Consider the following 16672-nt stretch of genomic DNA (forward strand, 5'->3'; position numbering starts at 1 on the left):
TTTTTCCCTGTGTCCCGCCAGCCCAGTCAGATCCTGTCTTAAAGTTTTAAATTGTCACACTTGCATCTAAAGAATAGAGAAACATAACTTGCATGGCAAATACTAGAATTGATGCCAACTGGAAATACAAACTTAGTAGACAAAATTATGGCAATATAAGACTTATAGGACTTGTATAGTATAGGACTCAGTAAAAACAGAATACAGTTTGAAAAAAATAGTTTTTTCTTTTGCTTCCCGAAGGATCAAATCTTCAAAATAATACATATTTTGTATGTTTCTTGTTTTTTTTTTTTTTTTGTGCAAACGGAATTTAGCTTTATCTGCATCTTTGGATATTTGTTTCATTCTGAATAATGTGCCAAAAACAGTGACACAAACAGAGACTTATCAAAGCGTTGCTGCAAGACAGATCATGAACAAGTCAATTATTCATGTTGATGCAATATAGATAAACTTGTAAAGTGCCTGGCCTGTCAAAGAAGCATATACAAAATGGAATATTCAGTGGGATATTATGGCAGAAAGTACTTTCATTTAGGAATCATTTTTAATATACTTTTCAATCAAACTAAGATATATATATATCGAATGAATAAATGAATAAATAAAATATGGAAATGATTTGCAAACCTAGTTGCTTAGCTTAATTGCATAGTTGCCAATAGCAACCAATCGGCTGCTTGTTTTATGAGCCTGCTACAAGTAAGTAAGTAAGAAGAAGAAAAATTCTCATTGGTTGCTATGGCTAATTGATTTGGCAAACTTCAGTACCCACTATACGTTAGTTATAGGTCAACTATGGCAAAAACAACAACAAATGCACCACAATGGTTGGACCCAATGGATAACCAAAATGTTGACAAATGCAAGGTTATGTATGTAGGGGGGCTATACGGTTAAATTCCCCTAAGACTTGGAAATATCCTACTAGTTGGAAATACCTTGGCTATGACCAACTTGGAGCTGGGTCTAATTTAGAGTTGGGAGGGGAAGTTGTTTCCCCCGGCAGTTCTAGATTTTGCCAGGAGGTGTAGGTGTAGCGCCACTAAACAGTACACTAAAAAGAAGTTCTGAAATGTAGGAAGTATCTCTCGAAGGTGATATTGCCTGTTAGCGTAGGGATAATCAGAGGATTCCCTAAAGGTTCTACTTGAGGTGCTCCAGGTCCATTAAAGGATGTCACAGAGGAGAAGTGGGATTCCTGCCAAGTCTGTTCCAAGGGAGTGTCAGTGTCCTATTAATGCCTTTAAGAGGGGGCTTGGATGACTTCTTGGACAAGCATAATATCCAAGGCTATAGTAATCCACAGATCTACATGTAGTTTAGTATAGGCATGCGTATATCTTTTTTTATATAAATACTACAAGAAGGTCTGCACTCTCAGGACTTATAAAAATCATAATATTTATTATAAATGACTAACGTTTCGGCTAGGTCCCTAGCCTTTCTCAAAGTAACAAACTGAACATTAAACCGCCTTAAATATACACTGTGGCGGGAACAAACAGCTGGTAAAAGTCACATGATCAGTAATTCAAATACTATTAGGGACCTAGCCGAAACGTTAGTCATTTATAATAAATATTATGATTTTTATAAGTCCTGAGAGAGCGGACCTTCTTGTAGTAGTTATGGATAATTTATTGGCACTGCACCCAGGCAAATTTAAGTAACTTTATCGAGAGTGCTGGCAACCTTTGGACTTTTTTTATATAAATATGTGAGTGGGGTAATAAGTCTTATAGGTATGTCCAATGTTCCTCGAGGCATCTTTGTGCAATTGAGCAAAGGCAAGTGTGCATCATTACACAGCAATGCATGCAATTAAAGGAGAAGGAAAGTTGTTTACCACTTGGGGTGCCAATCCTCTTCCGGCTTCTTCTTTCTTCAAATTTCCCGGGGTAGACGTGTGCGCAATATAATGAAAAAAAAAAAAACACTTTTTAGTTAAAGTTCAGCTTTTCACTGTAATGCGCATGCACATCCGTGAGAAGCAAGAAGAAGCCTGTAAGAAGACCACTCCCTTTCGCTCACTGGAATAACCCTGGCCAGTACAGTTTTCTGCTGATAGGAGCACCGGCCTGGGGGTTTTAGGTAAGTCAATACATTCACTTGGGGTGCTTAATATTTACCTAAGTGGTAAACGACTTTCCTTCTCCTTTACGCTGTAATGAAGTGGGTGTGTGTGCAATAAAATAAATCAAAGTAAGTCTTAAGCAGGGTTTTGACAACATTAGTGATTGTGTGGTTTTGTTTCAGGTATGTTTAAAAGTAAAAGTGGAACCGACAAGGTGCATCAAATGAAGCCCTCAAGGAGGAGCATGCCATGTTTAGCCCAAAGTCAAACACACCCTCAGCATCTCAACAAACATACTTCTGTACAAAATCGGGTGCAACCCCAGCCGGTTAGCGAAGGGACAACAGAAAGTGATCTAGAACAGCAAAGAGGTAAGAATTGTTCTGCATGGCGAATTGATAAGGTAAAGATGCATCCTCAACATTATTATGTTAGTGACATCATATCCTGTATTCTAAAAAGTCATAAAATGCATAAATTCTTATATTAATGTGGGATTCCAAGTTGTAATCTCGTGCCACATTTGTTTTTAGGGTGAGCTCTAATTTTTTTACTCTTTTTTTTTTCCTTGGACATTTCATTGGACAAACCCGAAGAACTAGAATGTGTGAACAAAATATAACATTAAACAGATCCTGACACCAGACTATAAGCTTTTTTATATTAATCATTACATTGTCTTTGAATACTTTTTATAATTTTGCCAAAAACATATTTACTTGATGCTTGTACATTACCTTTCTTCCCCCCATGTTCCTCTATGAGGGGGCTGCCATATTTGTGTAGCAGTAGTCGGTTAGCATTAGAAACTTTAAGAAGGGACAGTCAGGTTGGCAAAACAGTCAGGTTTAGGAACTTCAATCACACAAGCAGATCTATCAGCGAAAAATTATCAACATGATCTACAGGTAATTTTTAGGGGCAGATTTATCAAGGGTCGAAGTGAATTCGAGGGAATTTTCAAAGTAAAAAAATTTGAAATTCAAAGTAATTTTTTGGATACTTTGACCATGGAATAGGATACTACGACTTCGAATTTACTTCGATTCGAAGTAAAAATCGTTCGACTATTCGACCATTTTATAATCGAAGTACTGTCTCTTTACAAAAATGTCGACGTCAATACTTTGCCGACTTAAACCTGCCGAAGTGCTATGTTAGCCTATGGGGACCTGCCAGAGCATATTTCTAAATTTTTGGGTTTTGAAGGAAAATCGTACGATAAAATCGTTCGAATTGTGTGATTCGAAGTACAATCATACTACGATCGGAATACAATCGTACGATGAATAAAATCCTCCGACTTCGAATGTCGGAGGATTCTATTCGATGGTCGAATACCACTTCTTCGAAATTGATAAATCTGCCCCTTAATGTAGATTAATATTTTGAGAAGAAAATGTTTAGTGTCAGTATCACTTTAAAAATCATCAGTCTCTTCTACACTTCTAAATAAGGAGAGATTTGTTTCCTGCAGGTTTTTCCTTTTTATTCTACCCTTTATTTATTTAGGGTGTCAACAAGTCAGAGGATTCAGTAAATTATTTGTAGACATTTCTGTCAGTTAAATAATAAATATTCCTGTTCTTCTTAAATGAGTCACTATTCGAGATCAGAGATATTATTATAAAACAATGTCAAGCAAACTCAGATCCCCAGAAAGAAAATGATGCGGACCCTGGCAGTTCTGAAAACCTATTTGATTTATTACAATGCGATAAAGAGCAGAGAGGAGTTGATAAAAGCTCTCATGAATTCCCATCTTGCTGGTGACCTAGATCTAGAATAGGAGATGTCATCACTTGCACTGCTTCAGAGAATGGAGAACAGGAGTAGCACTGGTGTTCTGAATCATATCAGTTGAATAGCAAATGCAATGGGTTATTTACCACATGGATGATAAAGACATAATTTTCTGAATATTAACAGAATCAGTATAAGTAGAAAAAAATAACTAATACTAGAAATTACTGCTCCTAACTGCTGCCATTACAGATAAAAGACTGTAAGAATAGCTGAAGACCCTATTTAGGTGATCACAGCATTCTTCTTGAATAAAGTGATTTAGGTTATTAAACCACATAGTGCTCTTATATAACATAGATCTCTCTGGGTCATTCAGGTATATGATCTGTTGTCTGGAATCCTGTTATCCAGAAAGCTCTGAATTACGGGAAATCCATCTCCCATAAAATCCATTTAATCCAAAATAATCCAAATTTCTAGCCTATTGGACTTCAACTGTCGAATTTCGAAGTAATGGGAGTTCAAAAAAAACTTTGAAATTCGAATAAAAAAAGACCAACCGAAATTTATTTTAATAAAAGGTTTTTTTTGCGGTGAATAGGCTGTATTCGATCGTTCGAATCGAAGTCAGATCGAATTTGATTCGAAGTATTTAAAAAATAAAAACTTTGATTTCAATCCACCAATTGACTCCGAATAGGTTCTAGGAGGTCCCCCATTGGCTAAAACAACAATTTTTTAAAGAGACAGTATATAATAAATTTCGAAATTCAAATTTTCAAAATAAAATTTCAAATTTGAATCGACTTTGGACTATTCCCTAGTCGAAGTACACAAAAATAACTCAAAATTTAAATTTTTTTACCCTTAATGTTTACATGATTTTCTAGTAGACTTAGGGGGTTATTTAATAAAATCTGAATTTATCTAATATTTTATTAAAAAACAAACATGACCAAACTTCCAACTTTGATTTTTCAAAGTCCACCAATTGACTCCAAATAGGTTCTAGGAGGTCCCCCATTGGCTAAAACAACAATTTTTAAAGAGACAGTATATGAAAAAATTTGGAATTTTTTTTCAAATTTGAATTGACTTTGGACTATTCCCCACTCGAAGTACACAAAAATAACCCGGAATTCGATTTTTTTTTACTTTTTACCATACAAGTCTATGGGCGTCATTTCCACGGCGAAACAAGGCGAAAAAATTCGCCCATCCCTAGTCCATATATATACAAATATATAAATTTGCTCTTTAAACGTATTTATGCATTTGACCTAGTTATAAAGTTTATGTAACATCCTGCCTGGAGTTGAATCAATTGACAATCGTCTCTCTATCTGTAGGACTGTTTTGTCTGGCCTTGTAGCCATAATAATGGTCCTTCATTTGAGGATGTTGGTTGAGAAATTTCCTTCTAGTACATTATATTTTTTTTTTATTGTTCATCCCATTCACATTGTCTTTGATACATTTCTAATGCTACTTTTGCTTATCATGTCTATTGTGTCCATCCTATCGCAACCATAATGTCTTCTCTGATATAATTCTAGAGATACATGGCTGCTGTTTCCCCCTGCCTTGTCTTCTGCCCTCTGCCCTGCTTGACTATATTCCTTGATTAACTAAACCTGAGTGTCCATTTGTGTGCATTAAACCAGCTGCAAGGAAGCAGACCCTGCAGCTGCAGAGGGTCCCAGGAGGTAAAGGGGCCCCATGAGGCCCTATATGTATTGTATTAATATCAAATTTAAATAGATGTTTATAAAACAAGTAGGGATGCACTGTATCCAGGATTCGGTTTGGGATCCAACCTTTTTCAGCAGTATTCAGCCGAATCCAAGGGGGTTATTTACTAAACTCCGAATGGCAAAATTCAGTAAAATTATTTTTATTTAGTATAAAATCCGAATTTTTAGTAAAAGAAATAGACTAATTTTTCAGAATTTATTATATCCCGAGAATGGAAAAAATCAGAATCCCAAAATCCAGCATCTCAGACCTGCTGAGGATGCATATGTCAACGGGAGAAATCCCAAAGATTTTTTGATCTGTGTTGGGTTTCGTGCAATATCCGAAGATTTCGGGTTTTTTGGGCAAAAAATCTGAAAAAAACAGATTCAGGGTGGAAAATCCGAAAGATTCGTACGATTCATATTTTTCAAGATTTTTTCATTTTTTTCCCCGCAAACAAAAAAAAAAAATTCTGGTATATAGTTTGTGGGGAGCAGAATAGTGGGTAAACTGTTTAGTGCCAGGATGTAGTTCCCTCCAAATCTCTACCAGGCCTATACCAGAACAGAGTTTTCCAATTTCATTGCCCTCAGTGGAAGAGTGAGATTGATCTATCAGAGGTTGTTGCTTAATTAACTGTCTATCCCAGTATTTGTTAAGAACAACATTGGAGTCCCCGCCCATGATTGTATTACCCTCAGCCCAATTTGACACAAAAGCAGATAGCCTTTCAAAAAATGTGTATTGAGCTGTATTGGGAGCATAATACGATATCAGGGTGAGTTTCTCATCATTGAGTATAGCTTTCAGGGCTAGGAACCTACCCTCTGCATCCTCAAATTTATTAATAAGTTGAATAGGTAAACCAGCTCTTATGCAAATTGCTACCCCTTTTGTTTTGTTGTCACTATTAGCCATATACACAATAGGAAATTACTTATGTAAAAATTTGGGGGATGAGTTTTTAGAGAAGTGGGTTTCTTGAAGGTAAATTATATCTGCGTAATAAGAGAAAGCCTTTTTCCTTTTTTGGGGGAAGTCAGACCCTGTGCATTATGAGATATTATTTTTAGAGTCATTTTGGAAAAATAAACATTTTACACATACCCCCATCACTAGAGCAGCAAAATAGAATACATAATGTACAATGGAAAGTGAAAATATGTAAGACACCAATAACAAGGCATTTCAGAACTGTTTGAAAAATCGAGAGAAAATAAAAAAAACTAAAATTGAACAAGAATGCAAGCTTGACCAGGAAAAGCCAGTCGTATCTGATTCGGTGTTCCTGAAGCGATTTGGTTATAGGAACAAATACCTTGTGTTTCTGGAGGGTGGCCAGAGCCAGGTCCATATAGATCTGGAATTTGTGGCCTTGGAAATCTAGTTGGTCAGATTGCCACAAAGCTTTCAGAATGACTACTTGCGTTTGGTGCTAATGCAAGTGCAGGCTAATGTCCCGCGGGGGGGTGTCTCCCTCGCGCTGTGGTCTTATGTAACTCGGCGATGTCCTGCTCATGTGCGTCCAGAACGGTGGTTATATCATCAACCTTTTGTTCTAAGACATCCGTCCTCTGGCCGAGTTTGTGTATTTGCTTGGATATGTCTGCTGTTGTTGAGGCTGCCATCGGGGCTAGTTCTTGTTGCAGCTTTGTTTTGAATTTTTCCACTTCTCCCAGTGTACTTTCCTGAGTGGCGGAGCGGGCAGGTTGGGAGTCCAGACCCAGCCAAGAGTCTTCTTGCGATGCCATCGAGGGTGGAGAGGAGGCTTGCGGCCTAGTAAGATATGACTAGGGATGTAGCGAACGTCGGAAAAAATGTTCGCGGACATGTTCGCGAACGTCCGGACAAAAATGCGAACGGTTCGCGAACGTTGCGAACCCCATAGACTTCAATGGGAAGGCGAGCTTTAAAAGCTAGAAAAGACATTTCTGGCCAGAAAAATGATTTTAAAGTTGTTTAAAGGGTGCAACGACCTGGACAGTGGCATGCCAGAGGGGGATCAAGGGCAAATATGTTTCTAAAAAATCCATTGTTGACACAGCGCTGCGTTTTGTGCTGTAAAGGGCAGAAATCACACTACGTCACTCAGGTGGTGTTTCTGGAGACGGTATTATTATTGATATTTAGACAGAATGTGAAAAAGCTCACACAGCTAGGTGGCAGTGGTTTGAAGAACAGATGCAGATGAGAGATCAGCAGCAGGACAGACAGCTGCCCACAGCAGCTACATACAGAGAGCACTGCAGTAGAAGGTAGATTACTAGCCAGCAAAGCTACCTAACCTAAAATGTCCCTCAAATCCCTGCAGAGTTCTGTCCCTACAATACAGAGCAGTATCAAGTAGATTACTAGCCAGCAAAGTTACTATCAACTGTCCCTCAAATCACTAACAGCTCTCTCCCTACACTAGCTCTTCCAAGCACACACAGGCAGAATGAAAAAACGCTGCAGGGCTTCAGTTTATATATGGAAGGGGAGTGGTCCAGGGGGTGTGGGGGTGGTCCAGGAGGGAGAGCTTCCTGATTGGCTGCCATGTATCTGCTGGTCTGGGGGAGAAATGGCAAAAAAAAAGCGCCAGCTAAGGCGAACCCAAATTGGCGAACGTTGCGTTACGTTCGCGAACATTCGGCGGACGCGAACGGTCGATGTTCGCGCGAACAAGTTCGCCGGCGAACAGTCCGCGACATCCCTAGATATGACGCTATGCTCCGCGTGATGTGTCTCAATTTCTGGGCCTTTTTTTCCCCTTCTCCGGCGTCTGTGGGCCATATGGGTGTCAGAAATAAAGTTACTGACCCTTCTAGTCCAGAGTCCCCCAATATAAGGTGCTTAAGCGAAGTGCTTTGCGGGGATTATAGTTTGGAGGAATCCAGCTCTATCAAGATGCGGCCATCTTCATTTACAGCGTGTGGTTCTCTTCCCCCCTTGTTTAACTGATTTACATATGCAAATTAGGGTTCTGATTCAGTTCAGTATTCAACCGAATCTTTAACAAAGGATCTAGCAGAATCCTAAAATAGTGAATTCGGTGCATCCCTTAAATCAAGTCAGCCTCTAGACATTTAGGGGTCCTGAAAAATAATTTGCCATGGGGCCCTGTAATATCTAGTTACGTCACTGACCACCTGATCATGAACTGGAAAAAAAAACAGCAATTCTGATGTGGCCAATGGGGACCTGAGAGTGTGATGCTATACTGTGGACAATGATGGTGGCATTCTTTCAACTAAACAGACAACTAAACAGACAGCAGGTCATATTTCTTGATAAGACACAGTCTATACATTCTGCTTGTTTGTGCGTTCCCTCTTGTTATTCTGTATTCTGTTTCTTAATTGCTTTTTCCATATTTGCATTCGGTAATAGTTATTATTCCATTAGAGTTATTTTTCCATTAGAGTAGACATGATCAAAACGGAGCATCAGAAAATAAAACAATTCTTCACGGTTGTTCTTTGTATTGTGTTTTAATTAAAATACAAACAGCAATACATCATAGTTACTGTATTTGTTATTATGCCTACAATGGTGCCCGATACAATTCTTAATAACAAAAAGAATGCAGTAACTCGGAGCGCCAAGGGTAACTCATGTTTACAGGGTGATTGAAGAGGATGCCAAGATACTGCAATCTGCTGAGCTGGAGAATAGGAGGACTGCAGTGTGCTGCAGAGCATCCATTTTTTGATACACAGCTTGAATTCCAATTAATGAACCATAATCAATTTAACTGCTTGGCTTGTCCCAATCCCAACCCCTTCTTTTTTCTAAAGGTATTTTGAAACCTTTTTCACAACTGGATTACATTTGGAATGACGAGTAGAGGAATGCGTTTTTTGGTGCAAGTGTGAATGTTTTCTGTTGAAGTCAATGTACTTTCCAATATGTTTGAGCATTTTATAAAATATAAAGCGATAGTGCTCAAAAGGTACAAGTGGTTCATAAATCAACCCAGCAATACTCAAAAAATAACTGCAATAACTAAAAGTCATTGCTCCATCCCATGTGTCACCTGCTCCATCTCCTGTCTGGATGGTTTGATTATGATAGGTATCATCCCTTTATTGGATTTTTGGACACTATTATCCAGTGCAGATCACGATGTCAAGAAACATCTTCAGGTATATGTGCAATTGTATTCTACGTGACCTCGACATGTTTGAGTTGGAGTATTTTTTGATTCAGATTTTTAGTAGCTTTGAGCTATAAACCTCTAAAAATTCCAGGTTTTTTTCCCCTCTAAAAATTCAAGTTTTCCCCCTTTAAAAACTCAACCAGAGTTGGGCCCCTTAAAGATACAAGTCGCATACAAAAAAAATTGCCTGTGCCTTTTTGAGGCATCAATGGACTTGTCACACTTAAATTTTGTAAAATAATTTTCACGTCTTTTTTCTGACATCCAGGGGCATCTCTGTATCCCTCTGTTCAATGGCATGCTTCAGTGCCCCGGTCTAATAACTGAATGAAGGGCTGGCTAATTTGCCATTTGGTTGTTAGTGGCATTGATGTAAAGAGAGGATGTACATATAGTTCAATGCCCGATTAAATGTTTTTTTTTTTTTTTGTTTTGTTTTTTAAATGATTGTTGATTAGGAACTTGGTTTTGGTAGTTGTCCGATGTTTAATTCTTGTAAGGGAAGCACAACTTCATATTAATATCCTAGGTGACTTATAATACCTTTATATTTTACAGTACGTGGTACTTTATTCACTATATAAACAGGAGTAACGACAGTGAGCTGGCCGCTCTGCAATAAAATCTTTGGAGGGCCTGGTGCACTGCATTTTCCAACCCTCTAGTAACGTGAGGGTCGGGATTTTCCCGACCCACCGCCACCCTCCACCCATGCCCGCCCGAGCCTGACTTCCGGGTTCCTTTTATAGACCCACCCCATAGATGACATCACAAAAGGGGCAGGGCATTTGATGGTGGCGGGTGGGGAGAGAAGGAGAAGAGCTCAACCTGCCCACCAGCCTCAAAAAAGAGTGCAAGGTCGACACGCGGGTATCGAGCTGGCCCGCACATCACTATAACACATTCGGTTGCCCACTTCCATCTCATGCCTGCCCACTCCCCATCGCTAAGTAGTCTTCATCTCCCTTCCCCAACCAAAGGTAAGATAGCGGCTGGGAGGGGGGGTTCCACGTAAGCAGACCCTGCAGTCCGGGCCCCCCCTGTGATTGCTGGGGTCTGCTTCCTCTAAAGTTACGTCACTGTATATAAATACTAATGGTGCCGTAAGTGAACTTCTCAAGCATCACAGTGATATCATGTATGAAACTTGATTTTCTTGCATATAATCATATGGTTTAGAAGCAGAACAAATGCGTTGGAAAGCAAATCAGTGAGCAATCAGTGAGACATAGAGTACATAGGACTGTACAATAGAAACACCATTCAGATCAGAGTTTGCCTAACAAGAACACAGCGTTGATAGATCTTGCCTGAAATTGTCATTGAGCTCTCACTTTTTTAATCCCCCGCTACCCAGTTAACTTTAATTACAATGCTGTAAACAGATCTCTAATTATATTGACCCAACTGTACTTGATGTCAATTCTGGAGTAAAGAAAACAAAAGTAAATTCCCAATAATAAACAATCCAAATAAGCAAAAAAAGGCAGTGGTTTACTTAAACATGATAGTGAGCATTCAAGAAGAATTAGCCATTTACCTTACAGAATATATATATATATATATATATATATATATATATATGTGTATATATATATATATATATATATATATATATATATTTTTTTTTTTTTAAATATCGTAGGTATGTAAAACATAACTAAATACATTTCTTCGTTGATATACCTTTAAATAATCTATGACCATGTCCATTTGCCGGTATAGCCAGCTACCACCGTGTGGATGTATAATTGTTGGACAAGTTATAGCAAGGTGAACTTCCTACTAGGTTGTCTGACATATCAGCCCAAATATTTCTCTGCTAAAGAACTGGATGAGCACAAAAAAACAAAACCACTAAAACATTCCGTTGGCCAGGAGACTTGACCTACAAAATCATGGCGTTATATTGCTACAAATTACCATTTACTCTGCCCACGTGGTGGACTATGGTTTCAAAATATCAATAATCAGTCTTAATATCACAGCTTCCCTCAATCACTTATTCTTCAATTGCCTTTAGAAAGCAGTTACTGTATTACTAGTACAGGTATCTCCCATATACTCATATAATATAATCAAATAATTCAAAATGTTTTAAAATGATTTCCTTTTTCTCTGCAATAACAAAGCAATACAGGAATGAGACAGGTACAGGCATGAACAGCTATCCAGAAGGCTTGGGACCTGGGGTTTTCCACATAAGGGATCTTTCTGTAATTTGGATCTCCATCTCTTAAAGGAAAACTATACCCCCCAAACAATGTAGGTCTCTATAAAAAGATACAGGTATGGGACCTATTACCCAGAATGCTCGGGACCTGGGGTTTTCCGGATAATGGATCTTTCCGTAATTTGGGTCTTCATGCCTTAAGTCTACTAGAAATTAATTTAAACATTAAATAAACCCAATAGGCTGGTTTTGCTTCCAATAAGGATTAATTATATCTTAGTTGGGATCCAGTACAAGTTACTGTTTTATTATTACAGAGAAAAAGGAAATCATTTTTAAAAATTTGGATTATTTACATAAAATGGAGTCTATGGGAGACAGCCATTCTGTAATTCGGAGCTTTCTGGATATCGGGTTTCCGGATAAGGGATCCTATACCTGTATTACATAAAACAGCTCATATGTAAAACCCTGCTTCACGTAAATAAACCATTTTCATAATAATATACTTTTCTAGTAGTATGAGCCATTGGATAATCATAAAAAGAAAATTGTAAAAAATAAGAAATCGTACGATTCCCTGTGCACACAAACATACCAACCAAAACATACTTGATAGGTCACATGAGCCAATTAACAGATAGAGTTGTGTCTTTTGCTTCAACACTTCTACCTGTTACAGTTAGGGGCCGATTTATCAAGGGTTGAATTTCGAAGTGGAAAAAACTTCGAAATTCGACCATCGAATTGCATACTTTGATATTCGAAGTAGAATTCGAAGGATTTTTAACATCCTACGATCGAACTACGTTAGTACGTCAAAACGAAAGTTTCGAACGATTTAATCGTACGTTCGTACGATTATACTTCGACTTCTAAAAACTTAGTTAAATGTTGGCTATATGTTCTAGGAGGTCCCCATAGGCTAACATAGCGATTCGGCAGGTTTAAGGTGGCAAAGTGTTGAAGTCTAAGTTTTTTTTAAAGAGACAGTACTTCGATTATCGAATGGTCGAATAGTCTAAGTATTTTCTCTTCAAATCGAAGTCGAATTTAGGCCTATTCGATGGTCGAAGTACCCAAAAAATTGTGTGCAAGATTATTATTATTATTATTATTAAAGAGAAAAAGGAAATTGGTTTTAAAAACGTACATTATTTAATTAAATGGCTTTTATACGAGATGGTCTTCCCCTAATTTATTAAACCTCAAATTTTTCTGATAGATTTTTTTAAAGTGGAAAAACTCTCATTTTTAGAGGAAAAAAACGATTCAAATTGATGCACGATTTTGTTGCAACGTTTTTTCACACCAACTTTTTCTAGAAGAATTATTGGTAAATTGAGGCGATTCGAGTTTGGGAGTTTGCTCAAGTTTGAAAAAGTTGAGTTTAAGTAAATACCGCCCCTTAGTGACTGGGGAGGAGGGCCCCTGAGGTGGCAGTCCCAGTCCGACACTGAGCAGAAAACCCCAGGTCCTGGGTATTCTGGATAACAGGTCCCATATCTGAACTGTATTTATCAAGCACCCTAGAAGACATGGATGAGTTGTTTTTATTCTTGTGTCAGTGCCATTATATCATAGACGCAGACAGTCCAAGTAGCAAAAATAACCATGTTATCCAATTAGTGGCATTCCAATTAGTACCCATCTTTTTTTGACCGTTATTATTAGTGTTGGTTTAATTTGTACCGTTTTGCTTCGCCGAAAAGTTCACGCAGATTCACCCATCACTAGTGAGCGACTTTTCCAATTTGCGTCCAAAATGTTTTGACTGTATGTGTGAATTATTTGCTGCCATAATCCACTTTGCCGAAATCATATTTCCCCCGAGACAAATGTTAATTAACGTAACGTTTAGTCCTGTCCAATAATGACGTTGTGGTGCTGCTCAGTCTGCATAAAGACCTTAAACACTTTAATGGACTGTAGTGTTTTCATTATCAGTGATTGTAATTGCAGAATAGATATTCATTATAGGTATTTCATCTTAGCGAGAGTCTGGCGGGTGAATCTGTGCAAACCAATTCACAAACAAACAGAGACATTCCAACTCGGTATTCACATATTAATGAACCCCTTGGCATTAAATAATAGCCACACGTGTCTCGTTAATTAAATTTTTTATTAAATATTAGTAAAAGCACACTAGCCATGTTTGTAACATGTTATCTTTCCGTAAAGGGGTTGTTCACCTTTGATTTAACTTTTAGTATAATATAGAGAGTAATAGTCTGAGACAATTTGCAATTGGTTTTAATTTTTTATTATCTGTGCTTTTTGAGTTATTTTGTTTTTTATTCAGCAGCTCTCCAGTTTGCAACTTCAGCAATCTGGTTGCAAGGGTCCAAATTCCCCTAGCAACCATGCACTGATTTGAATAAGAGCCTGGAATATGAATAGGAGAGGCCTGAATAGAAAGAGGAGTAATAAAAAGTAGCAATAACTATAAATTTGTAGCCTTTGTTTTTTTTTTTTTGATGGGGTAAGTGACCCCCATTTGAAAGCTGAAAAGAGCCAAAAGAAGAAGGCAAAAACGATAAATAAAATGAGGACCAATTGAAAAGTTGCCTAGAATTGTCCATTCTATAACATACTAAAAGTGAATTTAAAGGTGAACCACCAATTCAATAGGGAACCACATTGAAGGGGTGGTTCACTATACAATATTACAAACATGACAAGTGCAGGTGTTAAATACAGATATCTGCTGGCTTCACCAAATTCTTCACCTGGCAGGCCACTGAACCAAGAGCAACTGCTAAGTGCATGGTCCTTATGAGCGTTCTTGCTCTTGTGTCTGGGGCAACGGCAAATAGGGTTGCCACCTGGTTGGTAAGTCACCGACATGGATGGTATTACAAATTTACTAGCAATGTATTTGCCAGTACATTTGTAATGCCTAGTAATTCTGGACTTAATTTGCCCACTTCTGATCTGGCCCAATCCTACCTCCCTACCCTCCTCCATCTAGCCCCACCATGGTAGAGTCCCCTGTTGATCACCTATAAGGGGTTTCTTCCAGGCTTACCCTGGGAACCTCCCTATGGACTTACCACCTTTCCATTAATTCCCAATATCCCCATTCTAATTCCAACATGCCCATCTGTTGGTGAGCCTACAGAGCCCTATTGGCTAACCCACTATGAAGAAACCCAGCCCACCACTGCAACTATGTAACCTAAACACACCTAGTCCACCCCACTACCAGTGGTGTAACTAGGCCCCACCCACAAATAACTCACGGAGGTCCAGCGGCAGCATCAGACTGGAGAGTCCAGACCTAATAGGACTTCCACCGTAGGGCCCCCACCCCCCTCCAGGACCCCCAGCCCCAGCTGCAACCCCCATCGAAGGGTCCCAGGGAACAACTACATAAACTTTAATGTAGGTATGGGACCTGTAATCCAGAATGCTTGGGAGCTGGGGTTTTCTGGATAATGGATCTTTCCGTAATTTGTATCGTCATACTTTAAGTCTACTAGGAAATCATGTAAACATTAAAGGGGTGGTTCACCTTTACTTTTATTATGTTATAGACCGGCCAATTCTAAGCAACCTTTCAATTGGTCTTCATTATTTATTTTCTTATAGTTTTATAATTATTTGCCTTTGCAGCTTTCAAATGGGCGTCACTGACTCCCTTCTAAAAAACAAATGCTCTGTAAGGCTACAAATGTATGTTATTGTTACTTTTTATTACCGATCCATCTACTCCGCCCTCTCCTGTTTATATTCCAGTCACTTATACAAATCAATGCATGGTTGCTAGGGTGATTTGGACCCTAGTTACCAGATGGATAAACCGCAAATTGAAGAGCTGCTGAATAAAAAGCTAAATAACAAAAAATTAAAACAAATTGCAAAGTGTCTCAAAATATCACTCTCTACATCATACTAAAAGTTATCGTAAAAGGTGAACAACCCCCTTTAAGGGGCAGATTTATCGAGGGTCGAAGTGAAAATTCAAATTTCGAATTTTGAATTTTTCAGTTTGAATTTTCAAGTTTTTTAAGTGAAATTCGACTAGGGAATAGTTAAAATTCAATTTGAGCTTTTAAAAACATTCAAATTTGATTTTCAAAATGTATCATGTACTGGCCCTTTATGAATTTCGAACTATTCGCCACCTTGAACCTGCTGAATTGCTGTTTTAACCTATGGGGGGAGTCCTGGGATCAATTTGGAGTTTGCAGCCTTCCTGAACATCAAGTTTTCGATTCGATTTGAGTTTGCGGGTCTATCCCATTCTCCGGAATTTGAAAAAAAAAGTTGGTCGAATTTTGGACGAATTTCGAGTTCATGGAAGTTTATGGGAGTTTAAAAAACCTCCCATGAACTCTTAAATCAACCCTTGATAAATCGGCCCCATAAATGAACCAAATAGGTTGGATTTGCTTCCAATGAGGATTAATTATATCTTAGTTGGGATCAAGTACAAGCTACTGTTTTATTATTACAGACAAAAAGGAAATCATTTTTAAAAAAATTGGATTATTTGGATAAAATGGAGTCTATGGCAGATGACCTTTCCTCAATTTGGAGCTTTCTGGATAACAGGTTTCCGGATAACGGATCCTATTCTTGTAGTAAATCATTTTGCAGGGCACGGTATCTACCCTAAAGAGGGTTCTCAATAAAGCAAATGCAAATTCTGTCTCTCTACCCTATATTAGAGATACCCTTTTCTTAGAAATAGACCTTTTCTCTATGCACAATGCAACAAACTGCACCCCAAAGATTTATCACACTTACGAGAAGGGTCTCAGGCACAATCATGTGCTCAGTAAGGTGAGTT

General features: G+C 38.2%; 1 protein-coding gene across 1 annotated transcript in view; it reads left to right on the forward strand.

The window, feature by feature from the left end:
• LOC108713464 (anoctamin-3) overlaps nucleotides 1-16672 on the forward strand; it is a 187259-nt gene that overhangs the window by 48531 nt on the left and 122056 nt on the right. Inside the window, exon 2 of the mRNA XM_041589950.1 lies at nucleotides 2263-2451. Within this exon, the coding sequence (XP_041445884.1) occupies nucleotides 2263-2451 (189 nt within the window). The remainder of the gene's footprint in view (nucleotides 1-2262; nucleotides 2452-16672) is intronic.

This window comes from Xenopus laevis, chromosome 4L (assembly GCF_017654675.1).
Source record: "Xenopus laevis strain J_2021 chromosome 4L, Xenopus_laevis_v10.1, whole genome shotgun sequence".
NCBI classification, from domain to species: Eukaryota; Metazoa; Chordata; class Amphibia; order Anura; family Pipidae; genus Xenopus; species Xenopus laevis.